Source organism: Ammospiza caudacuta, chromosome 1, assembly GCF_027887145.1.
Source record: "Ammospiza caudacuta isolate bAmmCau1 chromosome 1, bAmmCau1.pri, whole genome shotgun sequence".
NCBI lineage: Eukaryota > Metazoa > Chordata > Aves > Passeriformes > Passerellidae > Ammospiza > Ammospiza caudacuta.
The window spans coordinates 975,261-997,026 of NC_080593.1; the positions used below are offsets into that span (position 1 = coordinate 975,261).

Consider the following 21,766-nt stretch of genomic DNA (forward strand, 5'->3'; position numbering starts at 1 on the left):
CTCTCACCCAATTCCAGCCACGCTGGATGGAGGGGAGAGGACTGCTGGGGCTGCTGGGGATGTGACCAGTGCAAAACTGTGGCACCACTCCTGCTGCAACAGGAAAATGTCTGGGACCAAACTCATCCCCTCCACACACAAAACACCGGCTCTGCACACGGGAGAGCCCCAAACACAGCCCCAATTTCCCTTGTGCTCGCTCTGCCAGGGCAGACCCCACATTTCCTGGGACCCTGGTGATACTGGCAGAGTTCCCATCAGCACAACATTCCCCCATGGATCTCAGCACTCGCCAAACTGGTTCAGTGGGTTTGGATCCTTTGTCGTGCTGCTTCCCAAAGCAGGGCTCTTATCCTGAACCTGCTTCCCAAAACAGGGCTCTGTCCCCCAAAGCAGGGCTCTGCCCCCACAAAGCACAGCTCAGCCCCCCAAAACACAGCTCTGCCCTCAAAGCACGGCTCTGCCCGGGCCCAGCTGTGCCTCTGGGACCGTCCAGCCCCGGGAGGAGGAGGATGGTGGGAGGAGGAAGCAGGGCTGAAGCAGGGCTGAACCGGGGACAAACCCCATCAGCGCTGGCACCTGCTAATTATGGCATTGGCAGTGCCACCACAGGCAGGACTGTGGCTGCTCCCAGGGCACAGCCCAAAGCCTGGCACCTCCTGTGCCCTCTCCCAGGGCACAGCCACCTCCTGGCACGGGCAGCCTGTGCCCAGAAAGCTCCTTGGGGAGCCCCCACTGATCCGTGCTGGGTGTCACAGAGCCCTGATGTCACACGGGTCACACCCTGAGGCAGCTGCCAGGTGACCCTGGGTGCCAGCTCGGGATTCCCTTGTGGGGTTTCCTGAGCAGCCTGGGGCAGGAATGCCAGTGAGGAGGTGACAGAGACCAGCAGCGCAGAGCTGGGGTTGTGCCCGCCCGTGGCACCTGGCAGGGGGTGGCAGGGGTTACCCGTGGGGTGTTTGCACCCACTGATCTCCCAACACAGAGCAGCCACCAATCTCCTTCCCCACGCTGCTCAATTCCTTCAGGGGACACTGCCAGGACCCAGCTCCAGAGCCCCCAGCAGGGTCCCACCTTCTGTGCCACCAAAGGTGGTGGCAGGAGCCACCCCAAGGGGACAATCCTGAGTGGAGAGGGAGCTCCAGCAGAGTTCCACCCTGCCTCCAGCTGCCGTGGGGCCCCCTCCCCAATTCCCTTCCCTCCCTGGCCCCGAGCTGCTTTCAGTGTCATTCCTGTGGTGGCACAACCATGGCCATGTCCCCGTGGTGGCAGAGCCGTGGCCATGTCTGGCACAGAGATGTCCCCGTGGTGGCCATGTCTCTGTGGTGGCACAGCCGTGGCCATGTCTGGCACAGGGATGTCCCTGAGGTGGCCATGTCTGGCACACGGATGTCCCCATGGTGGCCATGTCTCTGTGGTGGCACAGCCATGGCCATGTCTGGCACAGAGATGTCCCCGTGGTGGCCATGTCTCTGTGGTGGCCATGTCTCTGTGGTGGCACAGCCATGGCCATGTCTGGCACAGGGATGTCCCCGTGGTGGCCATGTCTCTGTGGTGGCCATGTCTCTGTGGTGGCACAGCCATGGCCATGTCTGGCACAGGGATGTCCCTGAGGTAGCCATGTCTGGCACACGGATGTCCCCGTGGTGGCCATGTCCTTGTGGTGGCACAGCTGTGGCCATGTCTGGCACAGAGATGTCCCACAGGCTGGGGGATTTCCCTCACAGAGCAAAAGAGAAGGAAGGAAAGGGCTCTTGGCCATGTTCCTCTTGGCTTCCTTCCACTTTCTGCTTTTGATGTTGTTGTCCCTTTTTGCAGCTCCTTGCTCGAGCCCCGGGCAGCGTGGGGAGTTCAGCCAGCAGCAGCAGCCGGGGAGGGAGAGCAGCACACACAGCCCTGGGCAGGGCTCCCGACGGGGCTGTGCCCCCCAGAGCAGCCAGAGCCCAGACAGACCCCTCTGGTGCCATCTCAGTGACATCCATCCCTTCTCCAGAGGTGCCCGAGGGCCTTCAGACACCCCAGAGAGTGGCCCCGTGTGCAGGAGGTGACACTGAGGGGACGAGGCTGGATGGGACACAGGGGGACCTGAAGGGCTGCCTGCCCCCACTGCCACTTGCACTCTGCCCCTCCAGGGGAGGGATTTGGGGTCAGAAAATCCTGTCAGTGCCACCCTTGCCCGCTGCCTCTGCTGCCTGGGGTTGGTGGCAGTGACAGATCTGATGGTACCAGTGCATCCAGCAGAGCCTGCTCCCCTCAGGAAGGAGAACTGGGGGGAAGCTGTCATTGCTTCGTGCTCTGTGCCACCCCAGATCCCCCTGTGCCACTGCCTTTGAGCAGCCCCCAAGGCTGCCCTGGGAGCATGGCAGGAGCCAGGGCCCAGCACAGGGACAGGCACAGGGACAGGGCCACCCTGGGTCCCTGACCTCCAACAGGGACCTTGCACCCTGCCTGGCAAACCCCGCTCCTTGCTGCTGCCCAGGATCCCTGGCACTGTCCCCTGGCCCTGTGGGGAGCTGGCACTGTTCCCTGGGCCTGTCCCTGTGCAGCTGTGCCCAGAGGGAGCCCAGGTGAGGACCAGGCCGTGGCACAGCAGGAGCACCCGTGCAGGAGGGGCTGTGGGCACTGGGGTGTGATGGGGCCTGGGAATGTCCCTGTGGGAGCAGCCAGCACCCAGTCCCAATCCCACAGAAACCCAGCTGGCAGCCCGGCCCCAGCCTGGCACCAACATTTCCAGGAATTGGGGGCACTGCTGCCCACACAGCAGCTCTCCAGGAGCCAGCTTGGCACTAAAGGCCACTGCCAGGACAAGAAGCCAAGGATTTTCTTAAAGCAGGTTCTGCCCAGCAAAGCCACGTGAATCCCCCTCAGGAAACAATCCACTCACCGAGGTACAGCCAAGATTTCAGCCCAGGCAATTCCTGCTGTGCCTTCTCCTTGCCAAACCCCTCAGCTCTGGGGAGAGGGGGCTCTCCCAGCCACTGCCTGACACATCTGGCAGTGCCACTTGCAAACCTGCAGGAGCTTGGCCTGCTGGGGAGTTTTAGTGAATTTTACCTGATTGGAACCTCAGCCCAAAGCAGCAGCCCTCAGGCCCTGCAGAGATCCTGCTTTGCCCTTTCCTGGGTCTCACCCCGTGCTCCTGCCTCCAGCTGGGACAATCCCTCCTGGCCCAGCAGAGCCTCAGCTGGGGCAGCTTCACTGGACAAAAAACTACAGAAAATTCCAAGTTTGGGATTCACAGGGGCTGGGCCTGTGCAGGGCAGGAATAGGGATGTGGGAAAGGAGCAGGGATGTGGGAACAGGCTCCCAGAGGCCTGGGAAGAGCTGCTGCACAAAGAAAACAGGAGGCAAAAAGGCAAAGACAGAAGGTTTGTTTGAGAAGATGCACGAGGATTTAAAACAGAAAATTACCTGGTTATGGCCAAAATCACATTTTGGCTGTTCTTAAGGGAGCCTGAACGCCCCTGAGGCAGCACTGGGGGGATGTCCAACACCCACTGCCAATTCCCAAGGGAATGCAGGGGCTCCAGGAGCTGCTGGCCCTTTACAGCTGGCCTTTATTAGCCCCAAAGACAGAGCATGAGAGTCCTTTAGGCCACAAAGGTAACGGGGCATGGGAGGAAGCACCGAGCTCTGCAGCGTTCAGGAGCTGGGGGCTGAGGCTAATGAAGGTTTAAGCTGCTTTCAGCCTCAGTTTTCAGGGTGACAGATGGAGGGAAGGGGGAAGGAAAGCCCACCCCGTTCTCTGCCCGAGCCTCCCGAGGCTTTGGAGGCACCGTGCTGGATTTCCAGGGAAGCTTTTCCCTCTGACCCCATTGTTGGCCTCCTGCTCAGCTGTGACTGCCCCAGCAGGGATGGAGTGAGGGGAGCACATGGCTCTGGCACTCAGGGGGCAGCAGCCCCGATGGTGGAACCCCAGATGGTTTGGGTTCAAGGCACCTCAAAGCCCACCCAGTGCCCACCCGCATGGCAGGGACACCTCCCACTGTCCCAGGTGCTCCCACCTGGCCTTGGGCACTGCCAGGGATCCAGGGGCAGCCTCAGCTGCTCTGGGAGTTGATCCTGGAAGCAACAAGCAAAGACACAAAAAGCATCCAGCACCAGCCTGGGGTTCTGCCACCATGGGCAAGCAGCTCATCCCTGTCCTGTGCAAGGAGATGTGCAGGCAGTAACTTGGGGGTTTAGGACTTCATTCCCTGTGCCTACAGTTTTGAGTTTGGATCCTGTTTAGATCCCTCTCACACAGAACAAGGTGGGCAGGGACAGGGGGGGCTCCCCTGCGCCCCTCTGGGGTTTCAGCCATTCCCAGTCCCTGCACTGCTGGGACTCAGCCACGCCACCCAGCCCAGAGCCCGAGCACCAGGAGGGTGGGAAGGGAGCAGAGCGAGGGAAGTGCAGCTGTGAACCAGGAGTGCTGCCATGGTTGTGCTGCAGCTGAGTGACCTTGGAAAGGAGCAGCATGAGCCAGGCCAGTGTCCATCTGCTCTTTCTGGCCAGGAGGAGTTCAACATTCCCATGGGGCAACAGCTGGATGGCAGAGTGGGACTGAGAGATCCTGCCCAGCCCTTGTGGTGCTGAGCTGGGGCTTCACCCCTGGGCTGGGCCACAGGGCAGTCTGGGGCACTCAGACCTTTCCTGACTCTCCAGCACCCCAAATCCCCTTCCCAGAGTTCAACCCTTCCCAAGGCAATGGGAGAAAATTGTAACCATCACCTCTCATTTAACATTTCATCATCTCCCCATTCAAGAGAGTCAGCTCTGAGGGAAAACAGCAAATTCCAAATTTTTTTTTAAACAAGAAAGAATTCCAAGTTTAATCCTCTTGGGAGCAAAAGGATTAACAGCAGGTTTTAAGAAATAGGTTTCAAAAAATAGCAAGTTAAAATTCCACATAAGGCACCCCCATTTCAGTATTTTTTGACATGGATACAACAGAGTGAACCAGGAAGTTCCCAGGCATGTGGAGCTTCCCAGGAACAGCAGTTTTCACCTGGAAGTTGGTGTGAGGAAGATGGATTTAGGAGTTGGGGCTGAAGTGACCCCAAAACCAGCAGCAAAGCAGTTTGGGACTGCAGAACTTTCTCAGCTGGGGGGGTCCAACACAGCTGAGGAAATTCTGCTTCCCCCATGGATAAATCCCACCTCCTGCCTTTCCTGGCAGATGGAGAGGTGCCCACAGCCACCCCCACGGAAGAGGTGTCAGAGTCAGAGCAGCTTCTGGGACCCCTCACAGCCAGGATCTGCTCTGGCAGCGTTTCAGGAGAAGAACAACAACTCACAGGCTCAGAGGCAGCAGCGACACCACTGAGAATCCTGGGATCGCCCAACTGCTGGACCCCCTCAGCTCCCAAAACCTCTCCCTCCACCAAACACCAACTCCTCCAGAAGCACCACAGACAGCCCATGAAATGAAACAGCCTGGAGCGAACGAGGTGAACGTGATGTTTATGAACAATAAGCAGTTTCCCCTCAGAAGGGCTCCCAGGGCTTCCTGCAGTGCTGGCCCAGGTGGGAATCCTGAGCCATCGTGGGATATTTCCCATTTTCCTTCCCACAATGCTACACAGAACCAAAACTGCATTGAGAAAAACAATAACCCCCCACTCCCCCCCAGCAGGTCGCCCTGGAGCAGAAACAAGGTTTAAGTACAATCCAGATGATCCAACCGCAGCGGTATTGGCTTCATTTGACTGTATTTAAATAAAATTAAGCATTTAAAAAATTAACAGGCACTACAATTCCCTGGCAGTGCTGACACCGAGCCCAGCCCCACGAGGCTGTCCCCACCCTTCCTGGGCGATCTGGGGGTGTCACACAACACAAGAAGCCACAACATTTTCACCAAGCAACGTAACCAAAAGAATCCCAAGGCAGCTCCCAGCCGGAATCCGGCTCGCGGGGCCGAGGTCCAGGTGATCCCAGGGAGGAGACAGCCCAGGGGGTGGGAGCACGGGAACACGTGGCTGTCCCACTGCAGCCCCCAGGCTGGGCAGTCCTTGCAGGTCCCTGCAGCCCTCAGAGCTTCTTGAGCCGACTGTACATCTCCCTCTTGCTCTTCTCCCCGGCCCAGGTCCGGCTCTTGGTGCGGAACCTCTTCAGGTCCTCCTTGAAGTCCTTGTGGTGCATCGGGCGGTAGCTCTGGGGCTCGCAGAAGCTCTGGGGAAACAGGAGCTGGGGTCACCTCAGTGGCACCAGGGTGCTGATCCCTGATCCCAGCACCAGCAGCAAACAGGGACAGACCCCCCTTCCAGGCAGGAGCTGCGTGGCAGACACACAGAGCCCAGGGAGATTCAGGTTACAGCCACCAAAACAAGGGCTTTGTGTACAGGGCTCTCATCCCAAATTTCCTGGCACAGAACACACGGGCTGAGCTGGTTGAGAGTTCACCTTGCAAGGCACAGACTGGGAGGATGTTCCTGCTCAGATGGTCAGAGCAGGGTGGCCGATCACGGCAAGGTCAGGTCGTGCATTTAGGGAACAATGATCACTGCGGGTCCCCTCCAGCCCTGAACATTCCACGATCCGTGTGCCTCGGGCCAGCTCCCGGCTCCCACCGAGCTGCCCTTGGCTGTCCCGTGCTGCCACCTTGAGGCCTCGGTGCCTCTCCTCAGGACAGCCCCAAGTCCACGGGGACACCCCAAACCCCGGGGCTCCCTCAGCCCAGCAGATCTCAGGGGGAGACAAAACCCGGGCAGCACTGGCTGCCATCAGCTGCAGGGCTGGGAGAGCCAGCATCCCTCAGGGAAGGAGCCGACAGCCCCATGGACAGGCCAAGCATCTCCCACCTCTCAGGGATGAGGAGCTGAGGCCTGTTTGTGTCACAGCACCAGGACAGAGCCCAGGAGCGCTGGGACCACGGAAATGCTGCAGGAGCCAAGGACGGGAGAAATGCCAGCCCCAAAGTGCTGGGAAGAGCTGGGGGGTGGGTTTTAGTTTCCTTGTCTCAATTAGAAGCTGCAAACTCCAAACTCAGGTTTTCAATTTTGCTGGTTTAGGATTGTACAAGATCTCAGGTTTCCATTTATTATCCAGCAATTACTGTCAAGCCTTGTCTTCCCCCCTGCTCTGAGCAGGCTGAAATCCTTTCTCTGAGTGACAGTTTGTTCTAAAGGGGCAGAAACCACTTCTATTTTACTTGAGACAAGTGGAAAAGCCCTTCAGCTATGGCAAGAAGACAGCTCCAAGACATGGAACAGGCTGAGCTGCTCTGGGACCAGCCCAATGAAAGAGAGAGAGGAGGAAAAGCCCCCCAGCCAAACCACTCTGCCCCAAGGAGAAGTTTGAGTAGGAAGAAATTAATATTATTTATCTGTGTGTGATAGAGACCATAGAAAGGCTTGGGTTGGAGGACTTAAAAGATTTTGTTCCACACTGTGCCATGGGCAGGGACACCTTCCACTGTCCCAGGCTGCTCCAAGCCCCTTCCCACCCGGCCTTGGACACTGCCAGGGATGAGAAATTCACATTACCCACCTGGCACCTCGAGAAGAAATCCTTGTAGCCCCCCTTGAGCACGTAGAGCTCTGGGTAGTGCAGGTTGGGGTACTCATTGCTCAGCCTGTCCTGCTCCCTCACAAACCGGCACCTGCAGGGGGAAAACCCCGTGTTAAATCCCACATTGACCCAGGAACTCCCAAAGCTGCACCCCAAACCCTCCAGGAGGAGCTGCCCATCAGGGAGAGCCTGAGCAGCCCCACAGCTCAGCGGCTTTTCCTTTCCCCTCTGAACACTGCAGTGCTCCAGCCCAGACCCAGCACGGCTCCTCACCCCCCAGGCTGTGCCAGCCCCTGCCAGAGGTGCCAACCACGCCGTGCCCAGCAAGGGGAGCCAGCCCAGCCCCTCCCAGTGCTCCCAGTGCAGCGGGAGCCCTGCCCAGGGAGAGGAGCTCACATGCGCGGGCCCCGCTCCGAGGAGAACTCGCAGTGGAACACCACGATGACGCGCTTGTCCTCCGACGGCTGGATGGGCTTCTTCAGCAGGAAATTCTGCACCTCCTCCTCCATGTGCAGGTTTATGGCACCCTGCAGGGCACAGTGCAAGCACTGAGTGCAGGGGAACGGCCACAAACTCACCCCACTCCCTTGGGAACCAATGCCTCATCGGGGCTTGCTGGAGGAGCTCTGCAACCTTCTCCCAGCACAGCTCTAATCCTCATCAGGACACCATGGACAGCCTGGAACCTTCTCCCAGCACAGCTCTAATCCTCATCAGGACACCACAGTCTGGAACCTTCTCCCAGCACAGCACCAAACCTCACCAGGACACTATGGACAGCTTGGAACCCTCCCGTAACACAGCTCCAAACCCCACCAGGGCACCATGGACAGTCTGGAACCTTCTCCCAGCACAGCTCCAAACCCCACCAGGGCACCATGGACAGTCTGGAACCTTCTCCCAGCACAGCTCCAAACCCCACCAGGGCACCATGGACAGTCTGGAATGCTCCCCTAACACAGCTCCAAACCCCACCAGGGCACCATGGACAGTCTGGAACCTTCTCCCAACACAGCTCTAATCCTCATCAGGACACCATGGACAGTCTGGAACCTTCTCCCAGCACAGCTCCAAACCCCACCAGGGCACCATGGACAGTCTGGAACTGGCTCTGTGTGATTCCTCAGCCAGGAATTCCTTCCCAATCTCCCATCCATCCCTGCCCTCTGGCAGTGGGAGCCATTCTCTGTGTCCTGTCCCTCCATCCTTGTCCCCAGTCCCTCTGCAGCTCTGCTGGAGCCCCTCCAGGCCCTGAGAGGAGCTCAAACACCACAAGGAGTCTGGGTGACCTGTTCCCGGTTATGTTTTACACAGCCATTTTTCCTTTGAGTCTGTCACTGAAATTAAGTTTAGCACTCAAATTTTAGCCTCCTGAGATATGAGGATGCTGGACACTGAGTGTCACATCCTCCTCAGGAACCTCTGTCACCCTGAGGGCCACTGCTCCTCTGCTTACAGAGAGCAGAATGTCCCCTCTTCTGAGGGAACAGCCCCTTTGTGACCCACGTGTGGGCTCAGGGTCCAAACCCAGGCAGTGGGGGAGCATGACAGGATCCCAGAGGGGCCCCTCAGGAACAACATCTCCACAGGGCCTTGGATAAAAATCAGCCCCACAGGGATCCCAGGGACCCCAGGCTGCAGCTTCACCTGCCCTGCTCTTATGGGGCCAACATACCTTGATGTGCCCCCCTTCATACTCATAGGGGTATCTACAGTCAATTATCACACACTGCTTGATGAAGCTCTCAAACTTCCCAGTCAGCACAGACACAATCTGAGAAAAAAGACCACAAAAAAAAACAGAGTTCAGTTGTTTCAAGTCATTTTTGTATTGTTCCCCAGCCCCCACTAAAGAATTTTTCTGGCTCCCTTGGAGCACTCACCATTTCGGAGTCGATGTATTTTAAATCTTGATGTTTCCCATCGACAGTGTCAAATAAATAACTCTGGAAGAGACAGGATTGAGAAAATTCCAGCTGTGAGTCATGTGGTGACAGCACAGCATCCAGCAGTTCACTCTCTGACAGACACCCTGCTGGCCAGAGCCTCTGCAGGAGTTAAAGCTCCTAAGAATGCTAAAACCAGGCACAGAATTTCGGTTTTGGCTCCTACACTAGAGGATTTCATAGGGCTTTAACCACAAATGGATCAGTTTGTGTCCAGCCTGGGCCACCCCCTTTCTCACCAGCAGCCTCTCCTGGTTGTCTGAATACCAAGGAATTGTTAAGGTTGGAAAAGACCTCCAAGACCAAGTCCAAAGAAGCAAGGCAGGTTTATGAGGGAACAGAAGAGCCTCTCTAAAGAGAAGTGTTTTTCTGGGCTGGTTTGAGACATCCCCACCAAGAGAGGCCCTTAAAAAACTCCATTCAAACACTTGGCCATGGAATCTCTGGAATTACCTTGGAGAAGTCCCCGATAAGGTCCCTCTGGTCACTGTCCAAAATGCTCTCAATCTCTGCTGTGGAGGGCTGGGTCCTCACCAGCTTCAGGCTCTGCAGGACACAGGTCAGAGATCCTTGAGGACACACACATCCCGTTCCCTGCTTCCCACAGCTGACAGCTTGGAGTGCACTGCCAAGCCCTGAACTGCCCCCTCAGCTTCCCTGCTCAGGGCAGAGCTCAGGCTCAGCACAGTGGAATTGCTGCCCCAAAATCCACCTGGAAAAGCTCCCACCAACCTTCACAAACCAGACCCCAGCTCTGCATGTCCCCTCCTCAATTCTGTGTCACAAACTGGATGCTGAGCCACCAACCGTGGAGTCCTCAGAAGTTCCTGGCAGGCTTTTCCTCTTCTTGCTTTTCCCTGGGGAATTCTCCTCCTGGGACCTCTCCATCCTCTTCTGGGTGGTTCTTCCTGCAATGCTTGACATGGATGAAGAGCCAAACAGCCGGCACCGCTTGGCCTGCGAGGGAGGAGAGGAGTTGAGTTGTCCAGCAAAGGTTTATAAAAGAAAATAAACACAACTCAGGCTTTCAGATTATTCCAATCTTGGCCTCATTTAAGGCACCACCACTGCAGAGCAACAGGGGGCTGTTAATCTGAATAATCCAGGCTTTGCATTTCCAGTAACACTTGTTACTGGGGGAGCTTGGGGCAGCATAAGCAAGATAAAGAGCCAGCAAAATGCTCTACATCAATTAGCAGCCAATTTATCAGCAGATTAAAGAGCTTTCTGCTGGAGCTCCTTTCCCAGTCTGTTATCAAAGCATCAGGTTACAGCATTCCAGGTGAGTCCCTGCAGAGTGAATTCCACATACGCCAAGATTCTGATAAGGGAAGTCAAGACCTTCTCACATTTATGAAGTGCAAGAAGAAATTCTATTCCTATAAACACCAATTGTTCCACACTGCCAGAGTCTGCCAGGTGAACAGCCCCAAGGGAATTGTTCAGGGGATTATGTCAGGGCTTGTTGTGCTCTCAGGGATGCAGGGGGTGACAGTCCCTGTTCCTTGTGGGGACTCACCCTGCTGTCTGCTCTCAGGGGTGCAGGGGTGACAGTCCCTGTCCCTTGTGGGGACTCACCCTGTCTGCTCTCAGGGGTGCAGGGGTGACAGTCCCTGTCCCTTGTGGCACACTCACCCTGCTCTCAGGGGTGCAGGGGGTGACAGTCCCTGTCCCTTGTGGGACACTCACCCTGCTCTCTGCTCTCAGGGGTGCAGGGGTGACAGTCCCTGTCCCTTGTGGGGACTCACCCTGTCTGCTCTCAGGGGTGCAGGGGTGACAGTCCCTGTCCCTTGTGGGACACTCACCCTGCTCTCAGGGATGCAGGGGTGACAGTCCCTGTCCCTTGTGGCACACTCACCCTGCTCTCAGGGATGCAGGGGACAGGGGGTGACAGTCCCTGTTCCTTGTGGGACACTCACCCTGCTCTCTGCTCTCAGGGGTGCAGGGGTGACAGTCCCTGTCCCTTGTGGCACACTCACCCTGCTCTCAGGGGTGCAGGGGGTGACAGTCCCTGTCCCTTGTGGGACACTCACCCTGCTCTCTGCTCTCAGGGGTGCAGGGGTGACAGTCCCTGTCCCTTGTGGGGACTCACCCTGTCTGCTCTCAGGGGTGCAGGGGTGACAGTCCCTGTCCCCTGTGGGACACTCACCCTGCTCTCAGGGATGCAGGGGACAGGGGGTGACAGTCCCTGTCCCTTGTGGGACACTCACCCTGCTGTCTGCTCTCAGGGGTGCAGGGGTGACAGTCCCTGTCCCTTGTGGGGACTCACCCTGCTGTCTGCTCTCAGGGGTGCAGGGGGTGACAGTCCCTGTTCCTTGTGGGACACTCACCCTGCTCTCAGGGATGCAGGGGTGACAGTCCCTGTCCCCTGTGGGACACTCACCCTGCTGTCTGCTCTCAGGGATGCAGGGGACAGGGGGTGACAGTCCCTGTCCCTTGTGGCACACTCACCCTGCTGTCTGCTCTCAGGGATGCAGGGGTGACAGTCCCTGTTCCTTGTGGGGACTCACCCTGTCTGCTCTCAGGGATGCAGGGGTGACAGTCCCTGTCCCTTGTGGCACACTCACCCTGCTGGCTGCTCTCAGGGATGCAGGGGACAGGGGGTGACAGTCCCTGTCCCCTGTGGGACACTCACTCTGCTGTCTGCTCTCAGGGGTGCAGGGGGTGACAGTCCCTGTCCCTTGTGGGACACTCACCCTGCTGTCTGCTCTCAGGGGTGCAGGGGTGACAGTCCCTGTCCCTTGTGGGGACTCACCCTGTCTGCTCTCAGGGATGCAGGGGACAGGGGGTGACAGTCCCTGTCCCTTGTGGCACACTCACCCTGCTGTCTGCTCTCCTCATGACCAGCGGCGCCGTCCAGAGGCTGGACACATCCGAGGGCATCTCCTCATCGTTCTGCAAGAGAGGGAAATCCTGCTCATCCCCACCACACACACACTGCAGGTACAGCTCCTGCCTGCCCCAGCTGCACAGCCCAGCTGGAGCCAGCTCCAGAGCAGCTGCAGGGATTTAACTCCATCCCCAGTGCAATTCTTCAGGAAATAATGGAACTGGGCAGAAACGTGTTGGACAAGGTGAGTTTATCAATTCACTGACTGATTAACAAAGATGAGCCTCCAGGGCTTTCAGCATTTCAAAGTCCCTTGGGTTTACAGTTTTGTATCTAAGTGGCTCAAAGCAATCACCACCTCTGACTTTTTCAGCAAGTTTCTAAAGAGAAATGCCAACTGCTCAAATAATTCTCTCAGTCCTCAAACTAAAAATAATTCACTTGTTCAGAGCCCAAGCAAATCCCACTGGCTGCACTGGGAAAGAGCAGTTATAAGATAAAGGCACCCCAGTGTGAGTTAGAAAAGATGATGAGAACTAATTAATCTCCTTGTGGGACACGTCCCTGCCCGTGTGAAGGGGATTGGAGCTGGATAAGCTTTAAGGTCCCTTCCAACCCAGAGCAGTCTGGGCCTCTGTGATTGCCAAAAACCCAGTCTGAGCACCCTGACTGCAGCCACAGCACACCAGACACATCGGGCAGAGCTGATTTGGGGATTTCCACCCCATCCCCTCTGCACACACCTTCAAGTCCTGGTCATCCAGCAGCTCCATGAAGCCATCGTCATCCTCACTCTCCGAGGAGGGCAGGGAATGCTGCTGCAGGAAGGCTGCCCTGGAGCTCTCCTGTTCCCCAGAGGCTGTTTCCCCCACGGGCAGCTGAGGGGAGACAGAAGGAGTTTTAACAGCATTCCCTCTGCTCCCTGCAGGATGCTGCAGCCAAGGAGGGGCCACCAGGGCTCCCTGCACTCCAGGAACACCGTGGTCATCATCCCCAGCCCTGAGCTGCAGCACAGGCAGGGATCAGCAGGATTCTGGAAGGGCTGCTGGATCCAGGCAGCTGAGACAAGGCTTGGCCCCCCAGCTCTGGCTCTGTACAGTGGTTTTTCAGTTGCTTTTTTTAAACAACAGGGTATGAATAAGGTAAATTTTCTCCCTGGATGTCACATCTGGACACAAAACCCAGCTGCATTTACAGAGTTTGGTTTGTTGTTCCAAATGCATCTGCCTGAACATTCAGTATCAGCTTTACTGATCATTTCATTCCAAACCAATGTCCAGGCTCCCTTCACTTACTGAGCAGAACCCCAGCTCTGTCCTGACTCATCTTTCCCAGAACAATGTTTCAAATTTCTCATGAGCCAAAGGTGAGAAGAATTCTCTTATCTGGCAGGCAAAAAAACTTATTTATCTGACATCACCCCTTCAGAACCGTGATTTGGTTATTTTGAGGGCAGAGAATTAGGTGAGAATTAGTTGAGAAGAACCAAGTACCTGGGCTGGAGATGAATTCTGCCTTGCTGCAGGAACACCCCTCCCATCACGGAAGCCACGAGAAGCTGGTTTGGTTGGCTTCTTGAACTCAAATGATTCCTGAAATAAAAAACAGCAAAATGATCATTTTACCAAAATTACAAACTGTGTTCAGCTGCTTGGATCCTTTTATCTTTTCCATTTTGTTAAACTGCCTGACATTTTGGATTCAAGCTCCCTGCTGCCAACAGAATAGTCTGAAGGTGAATGTTTTCAAATTAAAGTTGTTACAGCAGTGCTTCACCCAACACAATCCAGCATTTATGCTCTTGGCATCACCTACAGGCTTCAGGGCTTCTCTATTCCTGTCAGCCAGTTCTCTGCAGAATAAATAAATCATTCTTGGAGGCACCAAGCACTGACACCTCACTGCCCACAGGATTCCCAGCAGCCAGGGCAGGCCCAGGACACTGAACCCCAGAGGAACCAGAGCTCCCCATGGCAGCAGTGGGGACAGCCAGGGGTGACCTCCCCAAACCCCTCCTGGAGGCAGCTCCTGCCCAGAGCAAGCAGGGGAACAGATTTTCCTCTGCCACAGCCAGAAAGGAGCCAGGGCCAGCGGCACCAAGGCAGAACTGGGCAAAGCCCTCCCCATTTTCATTAACCTGCTAACAGCTCTGATCAGGGCTGCAAGTTCCCTTCAGAAAAGCCGAGTTAAAGGTGGCTGTGCCTGAAGAACAGCCTGGCAGGCACCTGAATCCTCTCCCATCACATTCCCTGTGCAGGGATGTGCTAATCCAGCTGTCCCTCCCCTCCCACAGGCATCAGGAAACAGCACTCACATTTTCCTTATTTTCATCCTGATCCAAAGGCTGGAAAGCATCAGTGTCCAGAGAGTCAGAGTGGTTTCTCTTCAGAGCAGGGCTGGAGCCCAGCAGGCTTTGCTACAACACAGAAGGGACAGCTCAGGACTGTGCAGCAGTCCTTGCACAAGCACATTTCAAGCACTAAAGGGGTTAACAAAGGCTGGAAAGCCTCTGACTACAGATTTTGCCCACCCTGTGCAGGAATCCTCTGCTGACATCTTGGTACAGGGACCAAAATGCTTCAGTGCAGCAGAGATGGAGCCACACCACAGAAATTTTACACTAAATTAAGTGAGATTGGGAATTTACAAACTGCAGTTCTGACATTAAGCACCCCAGCAGCTGGTGTTGAAGCCAGAAAATTAACAAGTATTCAACTAAATGCATTCAACCAAAACCATGCTAAACCCTTTAACATGTATAAAACATCAATCACACTCTCACTTACTGGCAGGGAATGGATTCTTCTGAAAGGTATTCGAAGGCTACAACAAAAAAGAACCAAAATTATTTCAACATTTTGCTTTAAAAGGCAGGGACATGCATAGAAATCACCCCCCAGTTCCATAATCTAAAAGAGACACCGAGGAAGAATTTAAAATAGAATTATACTTACTTCAGCCTGCTGGCTTTGATCGCTTTCTCAAACCTAAAAGCAAAAGATCACAGGTTGGACTTGAAGATCTTCGAGGTCTTTCCCAAATTAAATGTTGCTGTGGTTCTAAAGGCACAGACTTAAACCAAATGTTAAAAGGTGCAATTCAGCCAGCCCTTGGTGCAGCCCCAGGCTGCAGGTGGGTGCCAGTGCCATGTGGCTGGCACAACAGCCAGCTGAGAGGCAGCACTGCAGTGCCCTGGGCAGGGGCAGGGCCAGGCCCAGCATTCCAGCTCAGGAGCACAGGGAGAGGGGCAGCAGGGGAGCCCCAGGGCGCTGTGCCAGCAGAGGAAAGCCCTGCCCAGGCCTCACCAGCCCAGGGTGGTGGGTTAACCACGCCAGGTTTCACACAGGGGCACTCACGTGTCCTCCATGGCGTCGTGGGAGCTCGCAGGGCCGGGAGAATCCAGAGCCAAACCTGCACAGGAGACACAGATTTCCCACTCATTTATAGCCAGGGATATCACAGATTTCCCACTGATCCATACCCAGGGATATCACAGATTTCCCACTGATTTATAGCCAGGGATATCACACATTTCCCACTGATTTATAGCCAGGGATATCACACATTTCCCACTGATTTATAGCCAGGGATATCACACATTTCCCCTTGATTCATACCCAGGGATATCACAGATTTCCCACTCATTTATAGCCAGGGATGTCACAGATTTCCCACTCATTTATAGCCAGGGATATCACACATTTCCCACTGATTTATAGCCAGGGATATCACAGATTTCCCACTCATTTATAGCCAGGGATATCACAGATTTCCCACTCATTTATAGCCAGGGATATCAGGGATTTCCCACTGATCCATACCCAGGGATATCACAGATTTCCCACTCATTTATAGCCAGGGATATCACAGATTTCCCACTGATTTATAGCCAGGGATATCACAGATTTCCCACTGATTTATAGCCAGGGATGCCACAGATTTCCCACTGATCCATACCCAGGGATATCACAGATTTCCCACTGATCCATACCCAGGGATATCACAGATTTCCCACTGATCCAGACCCAGGGATGTCACAGATTTCCCACTGATCCAGACCCAGGGATGTCACAGATTTCCCACTCATTTATAGCCAGGGATATCACAGATTTCCCACTCATTTATAGCCAGGGATATCACAGATTTCCCACTCATTTATAGCCAGGGATATCACAGATTTCCCACTCATTTATAGCCAGGGATATCACAGATTTCCCACTGATCCATACCCAGGGATGTCACAGATTTCCCACTGATTTATAGCCAGGGATATCACAGATTTCCCACTGATTTATAGCCAGGGATGTCACAGATTTCCCACTGATTTATAGCCAGGGATGTCACAGATTTCCCACTCATTTATAGCCAGGGATGTCACAGATTTCCCACTCATTTATAGCCAGGGATGTCACAGATTTCCCACTCATTTATAGCCAGGGATGTCACAGATTTCCCACTCATTTATAGCCAGGGATGTCACAGATTTCCCACTCATTTATACCCAGGGATATCACAGATTTCCCACTCATTTATACCCAGGGATATCACAGATTTCCCACTCATTTATACCCAGGGATGTCACAGATTCCCCACTGATTTATACCCAGGGATATCACAGATTTCCCACTGATCCATACCCAGGGATATCACAAATTTCCCACTGATCCATACCCAGGGATATCACAAATTTCCCACTGATCCAGACCCAGGGACTATCACACACTGCTACACATTTCCACAGAAAGACCCAGGAAATTCATGGGCAAAGTGCCACCTGCACTGACCTCAGTGCAGAATAAAAAAAGAGTTACAGGCACTCCTCACCATGGGTTTGGCCGTGGATCATCAAGTGCCAGTGCTTGAGAATTTAAAAAAGCCCCCAAGCCCTGCCTGGGCTGTCACATGGAACACAGTGCTGGCACTCAGCACTCTGTTTATTCTCTCACACACACCTTAATAAACAATTCAGTCCTTTGGGTTTTTTTTTAAGCCATGTTTTTAGTTATACCTGCGAAGAAATTTGGGGCTCATTCCCAAAAAATAAGAAGTCAAAAGATGTGAATGTCCTGGGATTAACAGGAAGCACTTCGGAAGCACAAAGCAAGCCCAGCTTTACAGCCCCAGAGCATTTCAGACACATCCAGAGTCACTCCAGCACGGACTCCTGAGGAGCCACAGAAAGTGAGGATTTAGCAAGGCTGGTTGCTCTGTCCTGCTCCATGGTCTGTGAGCTGTACTCGTGCTTTAGCACTTCACTGAGTTCTTTTTTAGGCTGAAAGTGCCCTCAAAACGGGGCATAAATCCAGGTGGAAACAGTGATTTCCCTCAGCTGGAGCAATGAAGCACCAGAGGGAATCTACAAGTTATGGGGTGAGAGCTTATTTCACTTTCACAGATAGAACGACTCGTGTGAAAAACAGGAAATCCTCCCAGGAAGTAGCAGAACTGAGGGGTTTCAGATCATCAGCCAGCTCTGGGTGACAGGAGAACACAGCACAGAGCCACTCACTGGCACAGTTTGGGTTTCAAGAGAGAAAAAAAAAGGAGGACTTGTTTTCCCTCCCTACTGCTCGCAGTCTCCAGGACAATTATAGCAAAAAAAAAATTTAAATAAATTATATATATGTATATCCACAGCCCAAGCCCTGAGCTGCAGAGGTTTCCTGGGGATTTTCCACCTGCCTCCCTCCTTCCAAGGGCCAGACCTCTCTCCAAACCCCAGGTGCCACACAGAAGTGCATTGTTTTCCAATTCCTAATCAATGTCTGTTAATTGAGGCAGCCCCACCTGAGTCTGTGGACTCTGAAGAGGCTGATCTGTGCAATCCATTTTTGGTTCCCATGTCTTGGTCCAGGTTTTCACGCTGCCTGGAAAGGAAAGTTTGGGATTTGCTTTAAAAGCAAGAAACACAACACTGCAGCTAGGTACAGCACAGGTGGGCATCACCTGGACTCCTCCCAGAGTCCAGTTATCCTTCCTGGAACTGCAATCCTTTTTGGCAGCCACCCCTTCAATTCAAGAGAAAATTGCCAAATTTCTAATTCAAACCCATTTTGCTAGATAGTTACCTCCCAAATTTTGTTTTTTCTGCTAAACCTCAGTGCTGAGAGAGAAGAAAATCACATGGAGCCCCACATATATAAGGGAAAAGCTACTTGAGTGAGGCTCCAGCAAGTGGTTAATTAAAAAAAAAAAAAAAAAAAAAAGAAAAAAAAAAGTAGCCAGGGCTCCAAATTCAAAGGGCTGAATAACTTCCAAGGGGGGCACTGCCCATGGCCTGCAGGAATCCCAGGAATCTGAAGGAAGGAAGGACCATAAAGCAGGTGGTGGCAGAAATGAGAATGACAGAAAATCAACAAATAAAACCCAGGAGGGTCATTGAGATCTGAGTGGGCCAGGACAAAACAGGAGCCCCACAAGGGAGGAGCTGTGGGAATAATGGGATTAGAGGAGTTCAGAGAGCAGCAAAATGGAGCAGCTGTGGCTGCAGTTTGGGGAACGGGAGCAGCTGCCAGCACAGGCTGCGGCACCTGGGCCACAGAGCAGAGAGCAGCGACGGGGCTGGGACGGACAGGGCAGCCAGGGGGACACGGGGGGGACACAAAGGGGTTCGTGGGACAGAGGGAAGGGCTCAGGAGGCAGGGGAAAGGTGTCCCAGAGCGGGGATCCATGCGGCATGAGGAGAGGACAGAGGGAAGCAAAGGCAAACGGGTGGGGGACACCAAGGGACACATGGAGGGAGGGCTACAACTGAGGCCTCGTGGGTGGCCGTGGGGAGAAGAAACAGCTCCGGGAGGCGCCGTTTTTGGGGGAAGGGCTGGGAGAAGGGGTGCTGCAGGCCTGGGCTGGAGGGAGAGCAGCAGCGTGAGCCCCCAGTGCCTCACTGCCGGGGGGAGAAGGGCACCGAGAGAGCCCCGAGGCCTCCCCTGGGGCTGGGGGAAAGGAGAAGGAGGGACCCACGAGGCCTCGCTGGGGTTTTTGGGGGGTGAGGGCAGAGGAGCACCCCGAGGCCTTCCTTGGGGAATGGGGGGGACAGGGGAGGAAATGAGAGCTCTCCTGAGGGCAGGCAGGGCCGAGGAGGGAGCAGAGACATTCCGGAGGGCCTGGGGAAGGGGGTGGTAAACTGGGGCTTTGGGGCTTCACAGGGGCATGGAGACATCCCAGGGGAGTTTGGGGTTGTTTTTTTTTTTTTTTTTTTTTTTTTTTGAGGGGCGGGCGGGAATTCCAAAAGGCTTCGCTGCGCGGGAGGGAAGTACGGGGGTGGATGGGTGGATGGGACGGAAGGAAAACGACTCCAGGCGGCCCTGGGGGGTTTCACATATGGGGGAGCCTCCCTAGGCCTCGCTTCGGGTCCGGGAGGGGGAACAAAACGCTCTGGACAGGGGACAAAGTGCCCGGGAGGGCTCGGGGGGATGGCGGAAAGGAGAAAGAAGCTCTCTTGGCGCAGGACGAAGAAGCGGGCGGTAAAGCCTCCAAACCTCGCTTTTTGGGGGGATCAGGACAGCGGCGAGAAAAAGGAGAATGCCCGGGCCCCGACTCACCCGCGCCCCAGCTGCTCCATGGTGAGGCGGAGGTCCGAGACAGGCGAGAGCTCATCCTGAAAGAGCGCCTTGACCACGGCGGGCGAGGCGGGGGACGCCGGCGAGAGAAGCAGGAGGCGGCGGCGGTGGGAAGCGCTCGGGGTGGGATCCATCGGAAGGGGACCGGGAATCCAGCACAGCCGTCCCGTCCCTGCCGACAGCGCGGCCGCCGCAGCGTTTTGACCCCAACCAGTACCCGTCGCCCGCTCCGAAGCTGGCGCCAAACCGCGGCTCAGCCAATCAGCGCGCGGAGCCCCGCGGGGGGCGGGTTGTTTTTTTTCAAACCTCCCCTCCCACCGCGCGCGCCCCGGCCAGTAGGAACGGCGGCGCCGCGGCCAGGCCCCGCCCACAGCGGTTGCTTGGCGTCTCTCTGGACCAATAGGGACGCGAGGAAGCGGGGGGGGTGGGGGGGAGGGAATGCGCGCCAGTGCGAGGAGAGGACTACATTTCCCAGTGTCCCTAGCAGGCGCGCCGCGTTATCGCTCTCTGCGTTGCATGCTGGGGAATGTAGTTCCCGCCTCACAGAGCCGCGTATTTTCCGCCATGTTTCCGGCCGTCTCCCTTTAGCCTGGGCGTGAGGGGAAAATGGGGAACATGAACGAAAAAAGGCACAAATTCAGCAGATAACACCACCTCGCTGACACAAAGAGCCCTTCTCATATCATTTCTCCTCAAAGAGCCCTCCCCATATAATTTCTCTTCAAATAACGTCTCAATGAGAACAAAAGCCACTTTGGAAAAGCCACTTTATGGGGGTTTGGTGAGCGGCTGGGGAAATAAGGCAGGGCACTGGCCTGCGACACCAGGATGGGGTTCCCGGAGAGAGGAGCAGAGACTGACAGTCCCCCACTTGTACTCCACATAAACTCTTTAGGACACGCAGCTTCTCCTCAGCACAGGGTTGGCAGATCTTGCTGTCCAGCCCCTGGCAAATCCTCTGCCATGTCTCTCTGGTGATTCCAGAACCTGCTGTGTCCAGCTAATTGCTTTGGATCCAGGAGATCTCCAGGACACGACCCACAAGCCGTGTTGCTCTGCCTGAGCCCTGCCAGGCACACAATGCCAGTTCCTGGATAAATATGTGGGGTGTTTCCTCTTTCCCCAAGCATACCAAATCTCGGAGACCACCATCACACCCCAATTCCTGCTGCTCTTCCCTAACTCCTGCTATCGATCCCTGAACATTTTCCTTTTTACAAATTTTTGACCAGTTACCACCACTAATGGATAAGGCATTGGCTTCCTGAGCCAGGGACTGTGGGTTCTGTCCCATTGGGGTGCCAGAACTGAGGCCTTATGCAGATTGACCTAGAACACAGGCTAGATAGAGTTAAAGAATTAGGTTGGGATTTGGTAAAAGGCCTCAATGGCTATTTTGGGCAGTAGCCTGGCCGGGGCTACATCCAAGATGGACCCGAAGCAAGTGGTCTCACACTTTTATAGGTTCTGCTTCATTCGAATATTGGAGTTAATTTATCAAATACAGTTTTAGGTTATGAAGTACCATCCTCCTTCTTTCTCTCTCTTCAATTCTCTGTTGTTTTTATTTTTTGCGCCGGGACCTTGTATCCTTGGTCTCAAGCTACAAAAGGATTGTTTTGTCTACCTACCCTGTGAAAAGAACTTCCTAACAAATAACATGAAGCTCAGAGCTACGCACCAAAGCAGCACAGAATCCAAAAACTGTGAAACATAAAATTGAAGACATCATTACCAGTTTGGGGCTCCAGCCTGGCCTTCTGAGTGCAGGGTGGCTGCATCCTCCAGCCCAGCCCAGCCCAGCTGCCCCCAGCCCAGCAGTGCTGCCAAAGGCTGGCATGGACAATCAGAGCCTCTTCCCTCCTCCCTCCCGATTATTCTGTGGCCTCAGTGCCCACAGGGAGAGGCAGGACACCATCCCCATGGCCCCTAGGCAG

General features: G+C 54.9%; 1 protein-coding gene across 1 annotated transcript; it reads right to left on the reverse strand.

Moving 5' to 3' along the window:
- Positions 1-4,871: 4,871 nt before the first annotated feature.
- On the reverse strand, positions 4,872-20,029 carry CDC25A (cell division cycle 25A). The gene is made up of 16 exons (XM_058809809.1): positions 19,812-20,029; positions 18,058-18,137; positions 15,627-15,681; positions 15,225-15,257; positions 15,057-15,093; positions 14,585-14,686; positions 13,764-13,862; positions 13,014-13,148; positions 12,261-12,335; positions 10,248-10,397; positions 9,894-9,986; positions 9,378-9,440; positions 9,170-9,268; positions 7,891-8,021; positions 7,474-7,585; positions 4,872-6,156 (listed from the first exon to the last, which is right to left on the reverse strand). Exons 1-16 carry the CDS (start codon positions 19,961-19,963, stop codon positions 6,016-6,018), a joined length of 1,557 nt encoding a protein of 518 aa, XP_058665792.1. The 5' UTR covers positions 19,964-20,029; the 3' UTR covers positions 4,872-6,015.
- Between the last annotated feature and the right edge of the window lie 1,737 nt (positions 20,030-21,766).

Bases quoted from the DNA above. Each gene is read 5' to 3' on its own strand.
- CDC25A (XM_058809809.1), bottom strand. From the start codon at position 19,963: ATGGATCCCACCCCGAGCGCTTCCCACCGCCGCCGCCTCCTGCTTCTC. The intron at 15,258-15,626 runs GTGAGTGCCCCT...TTTTGCTTTTAG, and splicing joins CACGACGCCATGGAGGACAC to GTTTGAGAAAGCGATCAAAG. The intron at 15,094-15,224 runs GTAAGTATAATT...TTTTTGTTGTAG, and splicing joins ATCAAAGCCAGCAGGCTGAA to CCTTCGAATACCTTTCAGAA.